The sequence below is a fragment of the Prionailurus bengalensis genome, chromosome B4 (assembly GCF_016509475.1).
Source record: "Prionailurus bengalensis isolate Pbe53 chromosome B4, Fcat_Pben_1.1_paternal_pri, whole genome shotgun sequence".
In the NCBI taxonomy this organism is placed as follows: Eukaryota; Metazoa; Chordata; class Mammalia; order Carnivora; family Felidae; genus Prionailurus; species Prionailurus bengalensis.
In genome coordinates, this window is record NC_057358.1 from 115,586,254 (window position 1) to 115,605,154 (window position 18,901).

Here is an 18,901-nt window from a genome sequence, read left to right on the forward strand (position 1 = left end):
AAAGTTGCTTTAGGGGAAATTTCAGGATTTTCTTTTTGTGTCCATTTGTGTGCACACACACACAGCCTCCCGCCCCAAAACTTTAATCATATGTTTGATCACAAATAAAACCTTAGTGTTAAAAGTAGATTTCGGGGGTGCCTGGGTGGCTCAGTCGGTTGAGCGTCCGACTTCAGCCCAGGTCATGATCTCGCGTTCCGTGAGTTCGAGCCCCACGTCGGGCTCTGTGCTGACAGCTCGGAGCCCGGAGCCTGTTTCAGATTCTGTGTCTCCCTCTCTCTCTGACCCTCCCCTGTTCATGCTCTGTCTCTCTCTGTCTCAAAAATAAATAAACATTAAAAAAATTTTTAAAAAATAAAAATAAAAGTAGATTTCGTAGATCACCTTCTTTAACTATAGTAACATTACCAGGAAGAAATAAAGAAATGAAAAATGTAACTTAGTCCCTGGGAAATCAAGGTATTCTCTTAAATAAACCCTGGACCAAACAGAAGCAAATTAAAAAAAACAAAAAATCATGTGTTTGGTTGGGACTACTTAATACCACAAATACATAAGACCTCCCGAAATTGATGCATATGGTTAGTACAATTCCAGTAAAACTCATAAGCTCCTCACCCCATTTGAATAAAATAATCTTAAAGTTTCTGTGGAAGAATAATGTCTAGGAGATGCTAAGGAAATTGGGAAATTAAAGCTAAATAAGTAAAGGTTTGCCTTTTCTGATGTTAAATATATTTAAAGTCACAGTAGTAAAAGCTTGACATTGTAATAGAAGAAAATCAATGGATAGTTGAAACAGAGCAGAATTCAGAAATAGATTCCAGATATAGGGTAATTTAATATATGACAGAAGTGGTATTTCAGTTCAGTGGGAAAAGGAGGGTATTTTTTAAAGTAAATGGTTATGACATAGCTGATTAACCATCTGGATGAAAATAAAGTTTGGACCCTTACCTCATGCTATATACAAAAATAAATTCCAGATAGATTACATATATAAGTTTAGCAAACAAAACAGAGATGGCGAAACAATTTCATATTTGTCTACAAGCTAAAATTTGAGAAGAACTTTATAACCAAGACAGAAACGCTGCTTTGATTACATAGAAACATGTCATGCGGGGTAAAAGATGCCACACATACAAGTTGCAAGACAAACAGTAGATTGGGAGAAAACATGTGTCAGAAATAAGGCAGATAAGGATTAATATCTTATACTATACAGAGAGCTCTTAAAAATGATAAGAAAAATATACACAGAGCCAAAAAGTGGTCCAAGCATATGAATATGTGATTCGCTAAAGGGCAAATCAAATAGTCGATAAAGCGTCTCTTTCTTTACATCCGCTGAGAGATTCTCTTTCTCTGGCATGTCAGAGGGCGAGTTCACTTGAAGCTCTAGGATGGATGGAGAGGGAGCAAGAACAATGACGTGGTTCCTGAATTATCTTCTTCCCCACACAGACTACAGTGACTGTGGTCGGAAGCCTCCCTCCGAGACGGTCGGAGTGGAAGTGCGTGGTGAAGAACTTGGACACGGGCAGGGAGCTCTGCAAGGGTAGAAGTCCACCGGGCAGGGTCTGTACCTGCAACATGCTCACCAGAGCAACCTACAAAGGTAAGTGGACCCTGCTCTTTTTTTGTTTGAAAGTGAGGAAGGCAAGAGAACCTCCTGAGTTCAGATTGCCCAGGAAGCAAGTTGAATGTCAGGGGATTTATACATTCCCACCCTTTAGACTCGCTGTCTGCTTACCTCCTGCTCTCCCCTCGGTTTTGCTCACCTCTGCCCTACCTCATCCCATGATTCCAGGATCCCACTCTGACGTGTGACTGGAGAATGACAGAGCAGGGTATGCTGGATGGGAGAGTGGAGAAGCTGGAGACCATTGGACTGACCCTACCCAAATGGTTCAGATAATTCAGAGATCTGAGAGGCTGGGAATGCCCTTGGTGAGATGAGAAAAGAGAACAACCAATGTTCTATCATCTTAAGATGATTGCATTCATGCAGAAAGGAAATATTTATTGAATATCTACGATGCGTCGGGCACTGTGCTGGGTGCCAGGGTTACAGTGACCAAACAAGATAGACGTGGCCCTTACTCACAGTATTTGTAGCCTATTGGAGTAAAGACAGACAAAGGGCTCATTACAGCGTAGTGTGTAAAGGCAGGGGACGTACAGAACCATGGGAAGCACAGGAAAAGGGCACCTAACTGAACCTGGAGGGTCGCTGAGGGGACAAGGAAAGCTTCCTGGAAGATGAGTAGAGTTGAGCCAAAGGAAAGGGGGAAGAGTATTCCAGGCAGAGACCAACTAGTGTGATGGTTAGAAAGAGAGAAAAGGCTTTGTTTGAGGAGCCAAAAGAGGCTCTATATGGTTAAGGCAAATGGGGTAGGGAGAGGTAGAGAGCAGAGTGATAGGAAATGGATCCCAGGGCGCCTGGGTGGCTGAATTGGTTAAGTGTCCAGCTCTTGATTTTGGCTCAGGTTTTGATCTTATGGTTTGGGAGATTGAGCCCCTTGTTGGGCTCTGTGCTCAGAGTGCGGAGCCTGCTTGGGATTCTCTGTCTCCCTCTCTCTCTGCCCCTCCCCTGCTTGTGTGCTCAATCTCTCTCTCTTTCTCTCTCTCTCTCTCTCTCTCTCTCTCTCTCTCTCTCTCTCTCTCTCTCTCAAAACAAAAAAAACATTTAAAAAATTAAAAGAAAATGGATAGCAAAGAAGGTTTAGAGTGTCTGGCACAAATTAATCATTTATAATCAATGAATTTTTGTTGAATGGCCAAAGTGGAGGATGGCTGGAGGAGGGAAGGAGAGGGTTCTGAAAAAGCAGATAGAAGAAAAGCTGTTGCAGTGATCCGGGTGAGGGTGACAGTGAGGGCTGGCACAGAGTCAAGCGAGGGTGTAGAGAAATTGGTAGATTCCAGAGATGGTGGGGGGCTAAAGTGGACACACTGAGGATTCACGAATCCCTGTGGGCAAGAAACACTAGAAGTAAGGTCACGTTATTGGCACAGGTCTCCTAAAATGGGTGAACATCACAGTGGAGAGGAGAGCTGATGTCATTCAGTTAATCCCCAGTCCCTCCAAAGGGAGTTTAGTGTGCCAGACCAGAGACCCAAGCTTACAAATCTCAGCCACTGGGCTCATGGTGCTGGTTTGGGATTGAATTGCTTGGAAAATGATTCCAATTCTCCACTTTTCTTTGTTTACACTGTGCAGCCTTTGTGATACGCTTCTAGTTAATTTTGCTCATTAAAATGCAGCTCTTGCTCATGTGTAAAATCTGCTTTCCAAGTATCGGAGATCACCCGGTAAAGCTAAGTTGGTTGCTTTTAGGGCCTCCATGAGTCGCACTCGACCTTTGCCCGCCCTTCTCTTTGAATGCCTTGCGTGTTCTGAGCCGGCAAACAAACTCACTTCCCACCTCTTGCGCTCAGCCGGTCAGTGGTCATTGCCAAACCTCTGTCTCTGCCCTCACCCCTTTCATCAAATCCTATTGCCCTTCTGCTTTGAAACATGGGAGGGAATGTCACCCCCTTCATAACAATCCACGGTATTTCTGGCACCCTCTGAGGTCCCCACGGTCACCCCCGTCTTGGTAGCCAGGTGCTGCATGGAACTCAGACCACTCTCACGGGATGTTTCCTTGTCTGTCCTATCATTGTTGGGGTTTTTTTTTTTTCACCTAATCCACTCTATGTCTTCCTGAATAACTGTAAATGCTACCAGAGCAGAGATCAAATATATTAGTTTCCTTCTGATATTTCCCAGTAGCGTTTTGTGCGTAGCTGACACGAAGAAAATTACAACTTTTCCTGGTGTTCATCATTGAACACTGGAACGTATTTTCGCTGGGAGTCTCTCAGGCTTACTGTCCATATGTCCCTTCTACTAAACATTTACAAGTGGCTGTGCAAATGCTCTTGCTGAGAGGTCATGCCAACCCTCCAAACCTCCTTGTCTTTACAACAGAGGGTTATCACACTTCACATGTAATCACTTAATGTGAGCAGAATTCGATGTGGCATCCTGGCTTTTAGCATGAATTTTACTGCCGTAGAGAAGTATCTTCCCAGACTTTGGGAATCACACACTAATAAAATTTCAGTAAGGAAAGTAAGGATGCCAACAAACTTAGGCCACTTCTTATTTCATCAAGGAAAGCCTTCATTTTTAAAGTATCGTCCTTGGTCTCCATTAACTCATAAAAGGAAGACGATATTGTCCCAAGATGGAGGACAGTGAAAACCTCACTGAGCGCTGTGCTTGGGTGCAGTAGGCTTTGAGAGGTGCTGTCCAGGCTGCGGCACCCAAACCTGGCTGTCTACCGCTCATGTCATGGGGAACATTGCCAACCACAGAGTCCCAGGTGCTCCCCAGGTGTGTTACGTCAGAACCTCTAGAAGCGTGGCTCTGGAATCTCTATTTTCATCAATTTCTCAAGTGATTCTGATACACAGCTGGGTTTGGGAACCACCTTGGATAGAATATGTAGGTTGAAGACCTACAGGAAATAGGACGTTTCTCTAATGCTGATTCAGCACGGTTTTTATCTTTCTTGTTTCTCTATCCTTTTGAGGGTGTTCTAGCCAATGAGTACGTTTTCTTTTTTTTTTTTTTTAATTTTTTTTTCAATGTTTATTTATTTTGGGGACAGAGAGAGACAGAGCATGAACGGGGGAGGGGCAGAGAGAGAGGGAGACACAGAATCGGAAACAGGCTCCAGGCTCTGAGCCATTAGCCCAGAGCCTGACGCGGGGCTCGAACTCCCGGACCGCGAGATCGTGACCTGGCTGAAGTCGGACGCTTAACCGACTGCGCCACCCAGGCGCCCCATGAGTACGTTTTCAAAAGCAAATAAGACAACTCTGATGGTTGATCTGGTGCCAGTTGACTCCAAGCGGATCATGGATCCCAGCCCATGGGAACCACGCTTAGGGTTTGTTAGGCAAAGGTTGGTAGCGTGGATTTTGCTGAAGGTACAGGATTTGCTCTCTAACATTTCTGGTTATCGTGTTCTAGGCAGTTCTTGCTTGGTGACTTGTTTTATTCTTATGCTGTGGCCAATTGGAAGCTGAGATAGTGATCCCGGGGAGAGTATGAGATGTAAATGGGCTGTAAAATGGCTTTTTTCCTAGTGATTATCCGTGGGAGGCTTGGAACACAAGGTGGGCCCGGGTCTGTTTGGAGGCTTGTGCTGTGCGCTTGGGCTGCCTGACGTGAATGGCCCACGGGAAGGAACCACATACTGATTGAAATGTTAGCAAACAGCTGGCACCCCCCCACCCTCTATGCAAAGGAGGCAAAAATATTTATTTTTTGCATTTACAGCTTTGCTTGACGATAGCGGGACGCCACCATAATTGACATTTTTTTTCCCCCTTTGCTCCAGATGTTTTAGCTGTCAACGTGACGTTCTCCTCCGGTTCTTGGAATTTATCAAAAAGATTCAACTTTACCAACTGCTCATCATTCAGAGAGTAAGGTTTTATTTGAAATTTAAGTATTCTCTCATTGGTTTTAATTTATTTATATGCTTTACGCCTCCATTTCCTAAAGAACTCTTTGGCGGAGTAGAACTTTCTAAAGTGCCTTTTGGAGCATGGCCTGATGGGAGATAGAAGGGGGAGATCGGAGGGCCCCTGAGCTAATAAGCCGGCTCGTTCAAGCCCTAATAAGTAAGGTGGAGTAGCTAAGGAGCAAACAACTGTGCTTAAGTGTTGCTACCGACAGGGAAATGCGTTTTCCCCAGACGGACAGGCACTCTGAAGAAAATACAGCAGAAGGGGTGCTATGTTCCCCCCTGAGCCAAATGGCTTTGGGAATTTGAGTCAGGGGAGAGGGTGTGAGCATGAGACCAGGGAAATCATCAAGGAGAAGGTCAAGATGAACTCTCTTTCATCGAAAGAACATGTTTGGGGCACCTGGGTGGCTCAGTCCATTGAGCATCTAACTTCGGTCGGGTCGTGATCTCTGTCCCTTCCCCCCTCGCTCGCTCGCTCTCTCTCAAAAATAAATAAAACATTTAAAATGAAAAAGAACATGTTAGCTCTGTTCCCCCACTTTTTTGTGCCACCTTTTGCCCTGTTGGGCTGTGTACCTCCCCTGATTTAGGGCCACGCCTCACTCCTTGCTTCTCAAGCAGAGACAAGACAGGGAGGAAATGTGTTTCTCAGATGCATGATTTTCCAGTCGAAAGGTGGGATGGAGGTTCCCATGGAAACAACGGGAAGCCGTGTTATTAGTGATTCTATAGCTCGTTCAGTGGTTTGATTGACCAACTATGTGGGTATTGAATGTTTCTTCTGGCCTGGGAACCACTGTTGCCGTGGGGAAAATGAACTCAGACTCAAAACTGGGTTGGAGGGCCACTCTACAGCTATCCAAACAGGGGCCTCTGGACCTCATCTTTACCCTTGGGGTACTCTGAAAGAGGGACTGAGTTCAGTTGTTTCTAACAAATAAACTGAATGAATATAGCGGGGGTGGGGGACGAGCAAACTTGATACAGAAAGCCTCAGAAGTCTGTGAAAATAGGAAAAGAGGGGGAGAGTTAACAAAAAAAAAAATGTATAGTTCAAAGAGAGTTGAAAGGTAAAGCGGGTCCCCCATCCCCAGTGTAGAGGCCAGGCGGAAGGAAGTGACTTGCCCTGGGGCCCACGGTTAGGTAATTAAGAACCAGACCTCAGACCCACAGCTCCCCAGAGGGTGAGTGTGCCCTTTCCTTGAGTACCTGGTCCCTTACTACAACACTTAGTACATTACACTTAGTATACTCGCACCTAAGGGGCCGCGATGGGAATGCAAATCACAAGCCTGCTTCTAGTTCACTTAGGTGTCTGGATAAACACTCCAATGAGTCTGCAGTTTCTATAGGTCAGAAGCTCCGAATGCTTTGACATTTCTTGAGGAATCTTTGAAATATGAATGGTGTCTCCTCTCCCTACACTGGCCCTCTCACTGTCCCAGGCCAAGTCTTCCCCTGGCCTCCCATGACTGTGTTTCCAGACCAACCTCAGAGTCTGTTTTTATTGTTCCTTCAACTCTGATTTCCCTACAACATGCTTTTCAAGTCCTCTACTGTTATCCTCACATGATAGGTTATTTGATGAGTAGACACAGTTCTTCCTTAATTTGGTTAAAAAGCCAACACTGGCACCCCCGCTTGCCAGGTGACACTTTTGGTCTCGCACCTTCCAGGCAGTGGGGGTGTTAGTTACAGCTCTAGGGAGTGAGGGCAGGGCGGGGAAGGTGAGTCTCCAGAGGGGAAACTTACCCGAGGGCAGACAAATAGCAGAACTGGGTTCAGAAACAGAGCCAGTGGGTTCCTGTTATCCACCAGCACAGCGGGTGACCCTGGCTTCAGGTTTCCATGGCAACACCCCCAAAGGTGTCACGACAGTCCATCAGCCCTGAGGGCTGCCCAGAGCAGGGCACAGAGTTGGTGCTCTATCCTCAAAGGACTGTCCTCCCTCCCCTGGGTTCATCCTACTCTGTCCAGGGATTTCTTTTTCTTCTTTCTTCTTTTAAATGCTTGCACCCTGCGTCACGGAGGGAAAGTCTAGGGCATGAACATTTTCCTAAAGATTTGGAATTAAGTTGGTTTTCCGTGTTGCCAGATGCCCAGCGTGTATTGGAACTGACTGTGCTTGGTGTAAAAGTGAGAGAAAGTGTATCCACCCCTTCACAGCTTGTGACCCATCTGATTACAAGACAAACCAGGTAAAGTGCCATTTTTGGTATTACAAGGTTGAACCAGAAATAAGTGTTTGTGACCGCCCAGTCCCAGTCTGTCTTTTGTGTTTGTTTCAAACTCTAAATTTCCCATCTGCTTGGATGTTGAAGGGATATTCTTCATTTTAGGAACACTGTCAAGTTGCTGTTGAGAAACGGGCACCATCCAAGACTGCGGGAGGAGGAAGATTCACCGAGAATAGGAGTAGTAGAGCCAACCCGGGCTTGCAGGTCAGACCCTAGTTTTGTGCTGATCGTGGGGGAAAAAATCCCCTTTAGATGACAATAACAGCTCCTCACTGCTCTGGGTTCCTTTTAAAAATTCCCTGTTTGACTTTCTACAAAAATTCCCTTTTCTACTTTTGATTTTTAACCAAGTTTCCCTTAATTGGCTCAATACATCAAAGGCTGCACACTCACATAAAAGAAATTAAAATTCTATAATTATGAAAAATGATATTGTTCCAGGAGGAGTGAAATTTTAAAGGTGACTTTGTGGCTCACCCAGGAGGAGTTAGAAGGAAGCATATAACACATAGCACTGAGGGGACTCCGATTCGAACCACGTATTACAATTGTATTCCTGGGGGTTATGTGGGGTGAGGAGAGTCTATGTATACAAACTAACCTCATTCAGATTGCCCATCTTTACGTTATAGAGATGATCTAACCCAGAGTTAATAGTGCCAAAACAAAGAGTTGTTGCCATATGTGTGTGTGTATACATATATATGTGTGTATCAACCATATATATATATATATATATATCCATACATCCATATGTACATACATATATACACACACCCACATCTCCCCCCATTTCCCCCTGAATTTTTTTCATGGAAAGATATTTTCCATGAAATTTCCTTGGAAATTCCTCCTGTTTTCATCATAGTAAATCACCAAGTTCCACCAACAGACATGTTTGGGGAAAAAAAGGACATGACCATGTAAATGTTTCTGGGCAGAAAATAGTGGCCATGCTTAGAATGACTGGCTTCAGTGAGTTGACAGAAGTTAATTGAGCATGTGCTATGTGGTGACAAACAAGAAAGGGTAAGTTCTCGATCTTGTTAATCGGGAGGTCTAGCAGGAGCAGACAAATTAAAAACAACATTTCTTTTTCTAAAAAAGGCTTGGTTTTCTATTTCATGACTAATCTATGGCTTCGATGTATCCATTTGCTGTTATTTAAGGTCAAGTGCCAATATAGATAAGTAGCACATTTTTCATCGCTACCGAAAAGTTGATGGTAACTTTAGGTGAATAACAGGCAGAGGGAACGTGAATCATGATGGATTATGAAGTTAATTAAAGGCATTAGAAAGGCTCGGTGTGCCAATATCTCCAGATTTGAAAAGTCTTTGAGTTTTTATTAAGGGGTGGGCTTCTCTTCTCTTACCATTGGCTTATAAAACAAAGGCGTAGTGACAGGTATTTGGATCAAGGAGGCGGTGGCTTTTTTAAAAAATTAAATTTATCCTTTGTTGTCATTTTAGTTGTTTTTTTTTTTTGATTTTAGTAAAGCACACCTAACACAGTTTACATCTTTGCCACCTTTTTTTTTTTTTTTTGACGTTTATTTATTTTTGAGACAGAGAAAGAGCATGAACAGGGAGGAGCAGAGAGAGAGGGAGACACAGAATCTGAAGCAGGCTCCAGGCTCTGAGCTGTCAGCACAGAGCCCGACGCGGGGCTTGAACTCATGGAACGCGAGATCAGGCCCTGAGCCGAAGTCGGACGCTTAACCGACCGAGCCACCCAGGCGCCCCCCATCTTTGCCACTTTTAAGCGTACAGCTCAGTAGTGTTAAATACCTTCACACAGTTGTGCGACCATCACCACCAACCATCCCCAGAACATATTTCATCTTGCAAAACTGAAACCTCATACCCATTAAAAAATAACTTCCCGTTTTCTCTTCCCCCACCCCCAGCCCCTGGCAACCACCATTCTACTTCCTCTCTCTATGAATTTGATTACACTAGGGACTTCATGTAAGTAGAATCATACAGGATTTTTCTTTTGGTCATTGGCTTATTTCATTTAACATAATGTCCTCCAGGTTCATCCATATCAGCATGGGTCAGAATTTCCTTATTTTTAAGGCTGAAAAATATTCCGCTGTGTGTATATAGTACATTTTGTTTTTCCATTCATCTGTGGATGGACACTTGGGTTGCCTCTATCTTTTGGCTATTGTAAATAATGCTGCAATAAACATAGGTGTACAAATATCTCTTGAAGGCTGTTTTCAATTCTTCTGGGTATATATCCAAAAGGGGAATTGCTGAATCATAAGGTAATTCTTTTTTTAATTTTGGAGGGGAATGCCATGCAGTTTTTCATAGTAGTCTGCCATTTTAGATTCCCACCAACAGTGTGCAAGCATTCCAATTTCTCCAAATCCTCTCACCTCTTGTTATTTTTGTGTTACTGTTGTTGTTGTTGTTGTTTTAATGGTAGCCATTATAAGTGGATATAAGGTGGTATTTCATTGTGGTTTTGATTTGTATTCCCTAAAGATTAGTGATGTTGAGCATCTTACAATGTGCTTGTTGGCCATCTGTGTATCTTCTTTGGAGAAACGTCTATTCAGGTCCTTTGCCCATTTTTTAATCAGGTGGTTTTTTTGTTGTTGTTGTTATTGAGTTATAGGAGTTCTTTATATATTCTGGATATCAACATCTTGTCAGACACATGACTTGCAAATATTTTCTCCCATTCCATAGGTTGCCTTTTCACTCTGTTGATAGTATCCTTTGATGCACAGAAGTTCTTAATTTTGATGAAGTCCAGTTTATCTCTCTCTTTTTTTTTAATCTGTGCTTTCGGTGTCCCATCCAAGAAACCATTGCCAAATCCATTGTCATGAAGCTTTTCTCCCATATTTTCCTCTAAGAGTTTTATAGGTTTTTGGTGGGGTTTTTTGGATGTTTATTTATTTTGAGAAAGAAAGGGCAGGGGAGGTGCAGAGGCAGAGGGAGAGAGAATCTCAAGCAGACTCCATGCCCAGTGCAGAGTCCAACGTGGGGTTTGATCCCACCAACCATGAGATCACAAGCTGAGCCAAAACCCAGAGTTGGACAATCAACCGACTGAGCCACCCAGGAGCCCCAAGAGTTCTATAGTTTTAATTCTTACATTTAGGTGTTTGATCCATTTTGAGTTAATTTTCATATATGGCATAAGGTAAAGGTCCAACTTCATTCTTTCCTATGTGGATATCCAGTTCTCCCAACACCATTTGTTGAAAAGACTGTCCTTTTCCTATTTAATGGTCTTGGCTCCCTTATCAAAAACCGTTTGGCCAGATATGCAAGGGTTTCCTTCTGGGCTATCTGTTCTATTCCACTAGTCTGTAGGTCTGTCTTTATGCCCGTGTCACACTGTTTTGATTACTGTAGCTTTGTAATAAGTTTTGAAACCGGAAAGTGTGAGTCTTCCAACTTTTCTTTTTTAAGACTCTTTGGGAAAAAATTAAACTTTTTATTTTGAGGGAATTGTAGATTCACATGTACTTGTATGAAAACAAGAGAGACCCTCGATATCTTTTGCCCACTTTCCCCCAACAGTAACATCTTGCAAAACCCATAACACAATATCACAACCAGGATATTGACAGTGACAACAGTCAAGGGACAGAACAGCTCTATCACCACACTCCCTTCCCTCCTCCCTCCCACTCCCCCTTTCCGATCCCTGGCATCTACTAATCTGTTCTCCGTTTCTATAATTTGATCATTTCAAGGAGTCTGTTTAAATGGAATCATCCAAAATGAGTCCTTTTGGGATTGGCCTTTTTAATGCAACATAATTCTCTGGAAATTCATCCAAGTTCTTTTATGGGTCAATAGTGTGTTCCTTTTTATTGCTGAGTGGTGATCCAGGCAATGACTTTTAAAATTTCTTTTATGTTATAAAAAAAGTCACTGCATCCTGGTTTCCTGCATTGTGTCTCCCCATTCCTTTTGACCTTTGACACCATGTGGTTAAAGGAACTGGCTGAAAATAACCAAAAGCCCAGGCAATGTCTTTAGTGCTGCTGTGTGAATGACCCTTCTTTCTTTGGAGAAAGGTATTTTGTTGATCCTGGAATGTTTTTTTTTTTTTTTTTTTTTAACATGTGGCTTTGAACAGAATCTTCTCGATTTGGGTTCATAGGGAATGGAGTAGTATTGATCGCAGGAGGGATTTCTCATGCTCTGGCATACACCAGTGTCGTTCCTTGTCACGTGGATATGTAAATCTGCGTTTCCAGTTCGGGTCTTGTGTTGGCCTCAAATGAAGTGCTGAACACTCTTCCTAGCAGAGAAGCCACTGAGAACTTTCTCTCAATGCATCTTCCCACGTCACCTATGTATCGAGTGCTTCCTGTTTGCCAGGCACTGGAGACAGGAGATGTGAATGGTGCAGACACGACCTTAGGCTTCATGATGCTGAGCTGGGATTGGCTCTTGCTACACATGTGTATTGAGCACCCAGTAGACACCATTATATTGAGCTTCACGGGTACAAAGAGGAGGACACAGACGAATCAAACACATGTGTCTCTGTCAATGTCAAGAATCTTATACATAAGTACACAAGTAAGAATATAAGATAAAAAAAAAGTACTAACATAGGAGGAGTACCAGAAAGTACACAAACCCGGAGAGGCTCTCTGTGCCTGCAGACTTGTCTTAGTCATTCCTGTTTATTTAAGCCCAATGCCTGGCAGCTAGAAACACTTAATCAGTGTCGTTGGTTAGGGCTTTGATTGATGGATGGATTGATAGACAGAGATGGCCTTTCAGCCAACCGTTGAGGGACGAGACACATGAAAACAGAGGAGTGGGTGTTCTAAGCAGAGGGGCCAGCGTAGGCAAAAGTATAGTGGGTTGCCAGAAAATTCCAGGGCGTCTATTATAGGAGACCCCACGTCATTGAATTGCCTGGAACAGAAGGATGCAGGAACCTGTGGGACACAAGACCTAAAAGACCCCGTGGCCTGAATCTCTGGGGTCTTCCACACCAGGCATAGGAGTTTTGGTTTTGTTCTTCAGCAGCAGTAGGATGCTACTGGAGACATTTGTCTTTTAATGTATGCATTTGCTCGTCCAAGGACACAGTATTTAGGACATGGGGTTCCTGGTGCGATCACGGTTTGGGCCTGCTGCCCTCACAGTGTCACGACCGTATCCTCAGTCTCTTCACCAGACCTACCCATTTGTGCCGTCATTTATCGGGAGGGCTGCATTAAGGAAAGGTACCACCAAAAGAGGGAAATGAACTCAAAACCCTGAGTTTGCCCTTTGGATGAGAAGTCTTTTCAGCTCGGAAGGCTGGTCTGTCTCAGACGGTTGGCCCTGTCGCCCGGCACTCACCTCTTTTCCTTCCTTTTCTTAAATAGTCTTCTATCTGGTGCCTCCACCTGCTGTGAGAAGAGGTGGCTGCCCTCTCTTTCCTGTTCTCAGAGAAAGGATGTGAAGATCGATGATACGGTGTGGCTGTAATACGTGTTATTCCTTGCAGTGTGCTTGTCTCTCTAGGGTGGAAATACGCCCTACGAAGCCACGTCTCCTGCTCTTGGGGGATTTATGTTCACGTGATTCTTACTTTTTCTTCCTTGTACCACCTCTTCTTATCCTCCTCCACCTCTGAATGTGAGTGTTAATTTCTCACAGGTAATCCACACTGACTCTTGCAGAGACCTTGCCTCTAAAAGTGAAATTAAGTTTAATATAGACCTTGTGGAGTAGCTTCTATGGGCGTAGCACGTGCGAGGCGCTGTGGGATTCACTTGCAATTGTTCATGTACCCGTGCGTTTAAAATGTGGTTGTTGAGGGGCACCTGGGTGGTTCAGTCGGTTGAGCGTCTGACTTCGGCTCAGGTCACGATCTCACAGCTCGGGAGTTCGAGCCCCACATGGAGCTCTGTGCTGACAGCTCAGAGCCTGGAGCCTGCTTCGGATTCTGTGTCTCTCTCTCTGCCCCTCCTCCGCTCGAGCTCTGTCTCTCTCTCTCTCTGTCTCTTGCTTTCACTCAAAAATAAATAAAACATAAAAAACCTTTTTTTAATAAAATGTGTTTATTGATCACCTATGTGCTAGGCAGGTGGTCACAATGTGTGTCCTCAAGGAGCTTACACTGTAGAACTTCTAATATTTTGGAGGAAGGAAAATTCATTTTCATGAAGCAGTTGAGTGTGTATGTACATCAGAAGAAGATGTAAGAAGGAGTTCCAGAACGTACTAAATTAAATAGTGGTGGCCTGTATTTGTTGAGCCGATGCTATATCCTGAGCTCAGAATATCTGTTTCTGTAAGCCTCACAATGGACCTATTTTTTCCCATTTTATAGATGAAGAAATGTTGGCTTATAGAGGGTAAGTAGGTAGTAATATAGGCAAGAGATTTGAACCCAGGCAGTCTGACTCCAGAGCCCCCGGCTTTAACCACTACTCTCCATTGTATGACCTCATTTGAATATAAACAAGTATTAAATGATGTCGTATTGATGGAAAAGGTCAATCTGGAAGGGAGAAAACTAACATTGGCTTCTCTTGGCATCGGTGGTGCCGACATGGGTGGGGCGACAGGCTATGAAGGCAGTGTATTAGTATCAAAGCCTCCAGAGGGGAGGGGAGGTCAGGGTGTGGTCAGAGTGGAGGATTCAGACCCAGGCCAGGCTGGTATCCTCTCCAGGACGGGGAGAGGAGAAGAGGCTCAAGATGGGAAACTGAGGCCCGTAGGAGAGTGGAGCAGCAAGAACCATGTGCTGACTGGAAACTCAGCACAGGGGTGGATTTGGAGTGGCTGAGTCTAATTCGCAGTCAGGGGTCTCTGTGGAGGGGAGGAGTTACCTGCCCCGGTCTTGGAGTCCCGGTCACCGAGCCCAGTTCTGCGTTGCCACATTCAAAAAGTTCAGTGGCCAAGAGTGACGCCTTTGTGGAGTGGCCTTGGCGGCCCCACCTCAGGGTCCCCGGGTCAGAGAAATGAGCCTTGATCTCTCAGCACAGGACCTTCACAAGGGCCATCTCAGTTGCCGTTCTGACCCTTGGTCCTTCCTGGGACCAACTGGAGGTTACGTCCCAAGTTTCCTGGGGCCTCTACTGGGGACCCCATGAAGGAGCGTTCACCTGGGGGCCGAGCAAAGCAGACGGAGGACCATGTTGTTCTATCTAGTGCTCTAATTTTTCTTTGGTGGCGTTGGATTTTCTTTCCATGTCTCACCTCCTTTTATACTTTGCCCGTCGCCGCTGCCGGTCACTGCTCTTTTCAATTTATACATTTCATGAATACATTACTTCCATCCTTCTCAGTCATTAATAAAGATGTTAAATAATTCCGAACCAAATATTCACCCCTGTAGGGCCCTACAGGACACTTTCCTTTAATTAGTTGTGCTACCTTTCATCTCTCTAATGTCCTTTGGTTTCAGATTTCCAGCTGGTTTTGAATCCATGTGACTTTTTATGCGGTCCTGTTTGAACTAATTTCACCAGTGAAACTCTGAGAGACGTTTTACTGAGTGTCGATTCAGGTCCAGGCCTACAGAGAGCTTTGCTATATTCAGATTTTTTTTTTTTAAACAGATTAATAGAGTACAATTTGGTCTTAATAAACTGAGCCTTCCTAATGCACCTCTTTCCCATATTCTTTTCAATCATAGCAGTATTTTCTCCATTAATGTCATGGTAATTTGAATTGTGTTGACGTCAGACTTCACAAAAAAAGTACTCTTACTGTCAGAAGCAATCCTCTTAGACCTTTTCAGAAATAACTATTTCTTAGTGGCTGTGCTGTTTCCAATATCTCAGAATGACTTTGTTTTAAAAAAAATAAAAATAGCCGGGTATTCTGTAATCACCGAATTAACCAGTTTCTAATGTGCTCTCCTAGACAAAATAGGGAGTGATCTAAACTCATGAGCGACCAGGTTCGTAGGACCTTATTAAATAATTTACAATTGGGCAGCCATTTAGAAATAACTCTTATGTCTTTAAAATGTAGCTGACAGGAAGTAGACTATTCTGAGGTTAATCGCTGGACAACACAGGTTGTGAAGGTTGCTGTCAGAGGCATTTTGATTTGACATATGGAAATTCTTGGACCTAAGATGAGGGCAGGATCTCACTGTAAGGCTTTAAGGAAGTGTCTTTTCGGATCAAACTAGATTGTGTTTTTAAATTAACCCCTTCTGTGTGTCAGCTCCTGGGCCCGCTGCTTCACGCCAGGCTGTGAAATTAACTCTTGATTAAAATACAAAATAGATCTACAGTAAGTGTGTGAAACATTCGTCGGGAGATCATTCTTTGCCTCCTGTCTGTAGAGGATTTTCAAAAACCTTTAGTAGTAAAAATAGAAAATGTTACATTTCTAAGAATCGTTGCAGCCATACAGGACAGCCATATAGCTACCCTATCGTTTTCTTTTTTTCCTTGTACACCTGCACAGTTGATTTGATGAGGTCCTCTTGGTGGCTCTTTAACTCACTTATTAACATTAAGAGAGGTTCTCCAAGCAAACAAAGGACAACTAATCGGACCCTCTTTGCAAATAGACTGGAAGCATCAGCTTTCAAGAGACAGACCGGGCTGGATTTCATCGTAGACAGCCAATGGAAACTTCTCTAAACAATAAGGTTTAAAAATAAAATCCTTTTGAAGTAGCAGGGCTGTCTCTACTCAGGGAGAAATAAGAAGTTAATAAGGCAACGTGGTGGGTCTTCTGATGGTGTTTACAGAACCATTTAAGGAGCAAAATATAACCCCCTGAAAATATTTTTTACATTAGTTATAAGGCTCTTTTTATCCTCTCCTGAGAGTAGAGAAGTAGCATTTACTTGGGGGTGTTCGAACATCTTGCTTGAGGAGATATCACAGTATAAACACAGGAATCCAGAAGGGCTGTCCGGAAAGAAACGTGGGGCTCTCGGCCGACTTGGATGTGTATGTGAGTCTTCGTTGGGATTCACATAAAACAAAACGAAACACAGTCCCATCTTGCCTCCTTAAGAAGGGCAGTGGACTTGAACTGTGCAAGGGTTGGCACATTTTTTTCTACAAAGAGCCAGACAGTGAATGGTTTAGGCTTTGGGAGCCCCGCGGTCCCTGCCCCAACTATTCTGTCCCTGTAGTGCGAACGCAGCCGCAGGCAGTACGTAAATGAACAGGTGTGGCTGTGATCCAGAAAAACTTTCTTTGTGGACACTAATATCAGAATTCATGTATTCTCACATGTCATGGAACATTATTACTTCTTTGACATTTTTTTCACGGGCCATCCGAAGGCAGGCGATGGACTGGATTTGGCTCGCTACAGGCAAACACCTAGCACTGTTCTAGGGACCCTGTACGTGTTCAATAAATACTTGTTCACTTAGCTGTCACCATGTCAGAGCGAAGAGTAAGCCTTCTGCTATATAGCACACACTTGACATTTGCAAGGGATTTATCTTGAAGTCTTTGCTAATCCCCCCATTCCAAGTACCACTCGTGCAGATAATTTCCCCCATAAAAGGCAGTCAAGTATAACAGAATAATTAAAGTGACCCTTTCAGACCCTTCATGATTCTATAAATATGGGACTAAAGTCCTCTACTAAGTGATTAAAATAAATTCTGCCACCGAAATCAATTCTCTGTCACCTTACATCATGGCTGTGATGACAGTAACGATGAATTTACCTCAACCTGCAGAACCAATCCATAGTGATAATGAGCGATGGTGACCGCTCTACCAGATAGCACGTGTGTTTGCCGAGGAACAGAATAAAACATCCCTCACGGCAGAAGGGGCAGCCCAAACAGCCCGGCAAGTCCATCATGATGAGCATTACACATATGAAGGAGCAGAGACTATGAGGCTGCTTCAAGAAGCAGGCGGTAGACAGGCGTTGGGCACAACTGATGCTCTCCCAGTGCCATAAGTGGCTTCCTCCTAGATTTTAGCCTCTACGTGGCTACAGTTGGCATCTGTGGCTTAGCCAGATTTCACGTGATTATGCGTCTCTGGACTTGGGGGTTGTTTTCAAATGTCAAGAGTGTGACTATGAAATGCACTGGTGCTGAAGATCTGTATTTTATATTGGCGGGAGAGAATTTTTCTGTCCTGTTTTAGTCACCATATTATAGAAGAATACAGATGTGCTGGGGAGTGGTCTGTACAAAGAATAACAGAATGACCAAAATGAGAGATGGTGACATCTGGAGAAGAAAAGCGAAAGAAATCACGATTGTCTTGTCTTTGAAAGGAAAGTGATTCCTACCAGCAAATAAAGCCCCCCTCCCCCTCTTTTTAAGGAGAATTTAATCAGGCTTTGCAAGGAAAGAAGTAAGGTGCAAAAGTCTACATGATATGGGGCCTCAGGGAGCAGGTTATCGCATGGGAAATTTTCGTGATAAAGAAAGGCCTGATAAAGGTTATAATGGGTGCCGTGGAGAGGAAACTGTTGACCACAGTGGTTTGGCATCCAAGTACTTGGTATTAGGTGACTGAACAAGTTGGTTTCTGGAGGTTTTCCCCTGCAGTATACCCCTTGATTCAAATAGCCTAACTGGGGGGGGGGGGGGGGGGGGAGAACTGAAAAAAAAATAGACACTGCTTTCTTGGGAATTAAATTTATCCAGAATAACATTTCTTCCAGCTTAATGATAACTCCTGTTGGCCTATCATCAGTGGATTCCTTGTCTTTTTCTTCATTTTGTTATATTGTGAGCCTCCAGAGGCCGTGAGCATTTTTGAGACACCAGTGAGATCTCACTCTTCAGACAGAATGTCAGACTCTTCAACTGTATTTTCAACTGTCTTGTGAGACAAAGACTAATTGGTTTGACCTCATGCTGTCGCATGTTGAGAGACACGAATCTTCAGCACTCTTCCTTGAATTCATTGATTTCATTAAACACTGTCTGCTTGTGTTTGCAAAATGTCGTAATTTCCCAGTGATTTCTTCGAACTGCAGCGCGTAAACAGATTTTTTGGAACAATGCCACTTCTTCGCTTTGATCTTGTGTGTTAATCTTTATTTCCAACAGGTCTTCTACATTAAGTCCATCGAGCCACGGAAAATATCGACTTTAGGGAAAAGTAACGTGATCGTCACGGGAGCAAACTTTAGCCAGGCATCCAACATTACAATGATCCTGAAAGGAACCAGTACTTGTGATAAGGACGTGTGA

The 18,901-nt window shown here is 43.7% G+C and overlaps 1 protein-coding gene across 2 annotated transcripts in view; it reads left to right on the plus strand.

Moving 5' to 3' along the window:
• The window catches only part of PLXNC1 (plexin C1), a 149,101-nt gene that overhangs the window by 66,135 nt on the left and 64,065 nt on the right, over positions 1 to 18,901 (plus strand). Inside the window, exons 6-10 of one of the 2 annotated variants that reach the window (XM_043562116.1) lie at positions 1,468 to 1,621; positions 5,397 to 5,484; positions 7,624 to 7,726; positions 7,868 to 7,969; positions 18,758 to 18,897. In XM_043562116.1, the coding sequence (XP_043418051.1) occupies positions 1,468 to 1,621; positions 5,397 to 5,484; positions 7,624 to 7,726; positions 7,868 to 7,969; positions 18,758 to 18,897 (587 nt within the window). Of the gene's footprint in view, positions 1 to 1,467; positions 1,622 to 5,396; positions 5,485 to 7,623; positions 7,727 to 7,867; positions 7,970 to 18,754; positions 18,898 to 18,901 lie in introns of both variants that reach the window. The other variant, XM_043562115.1, reaches the window with a different exon arrangement.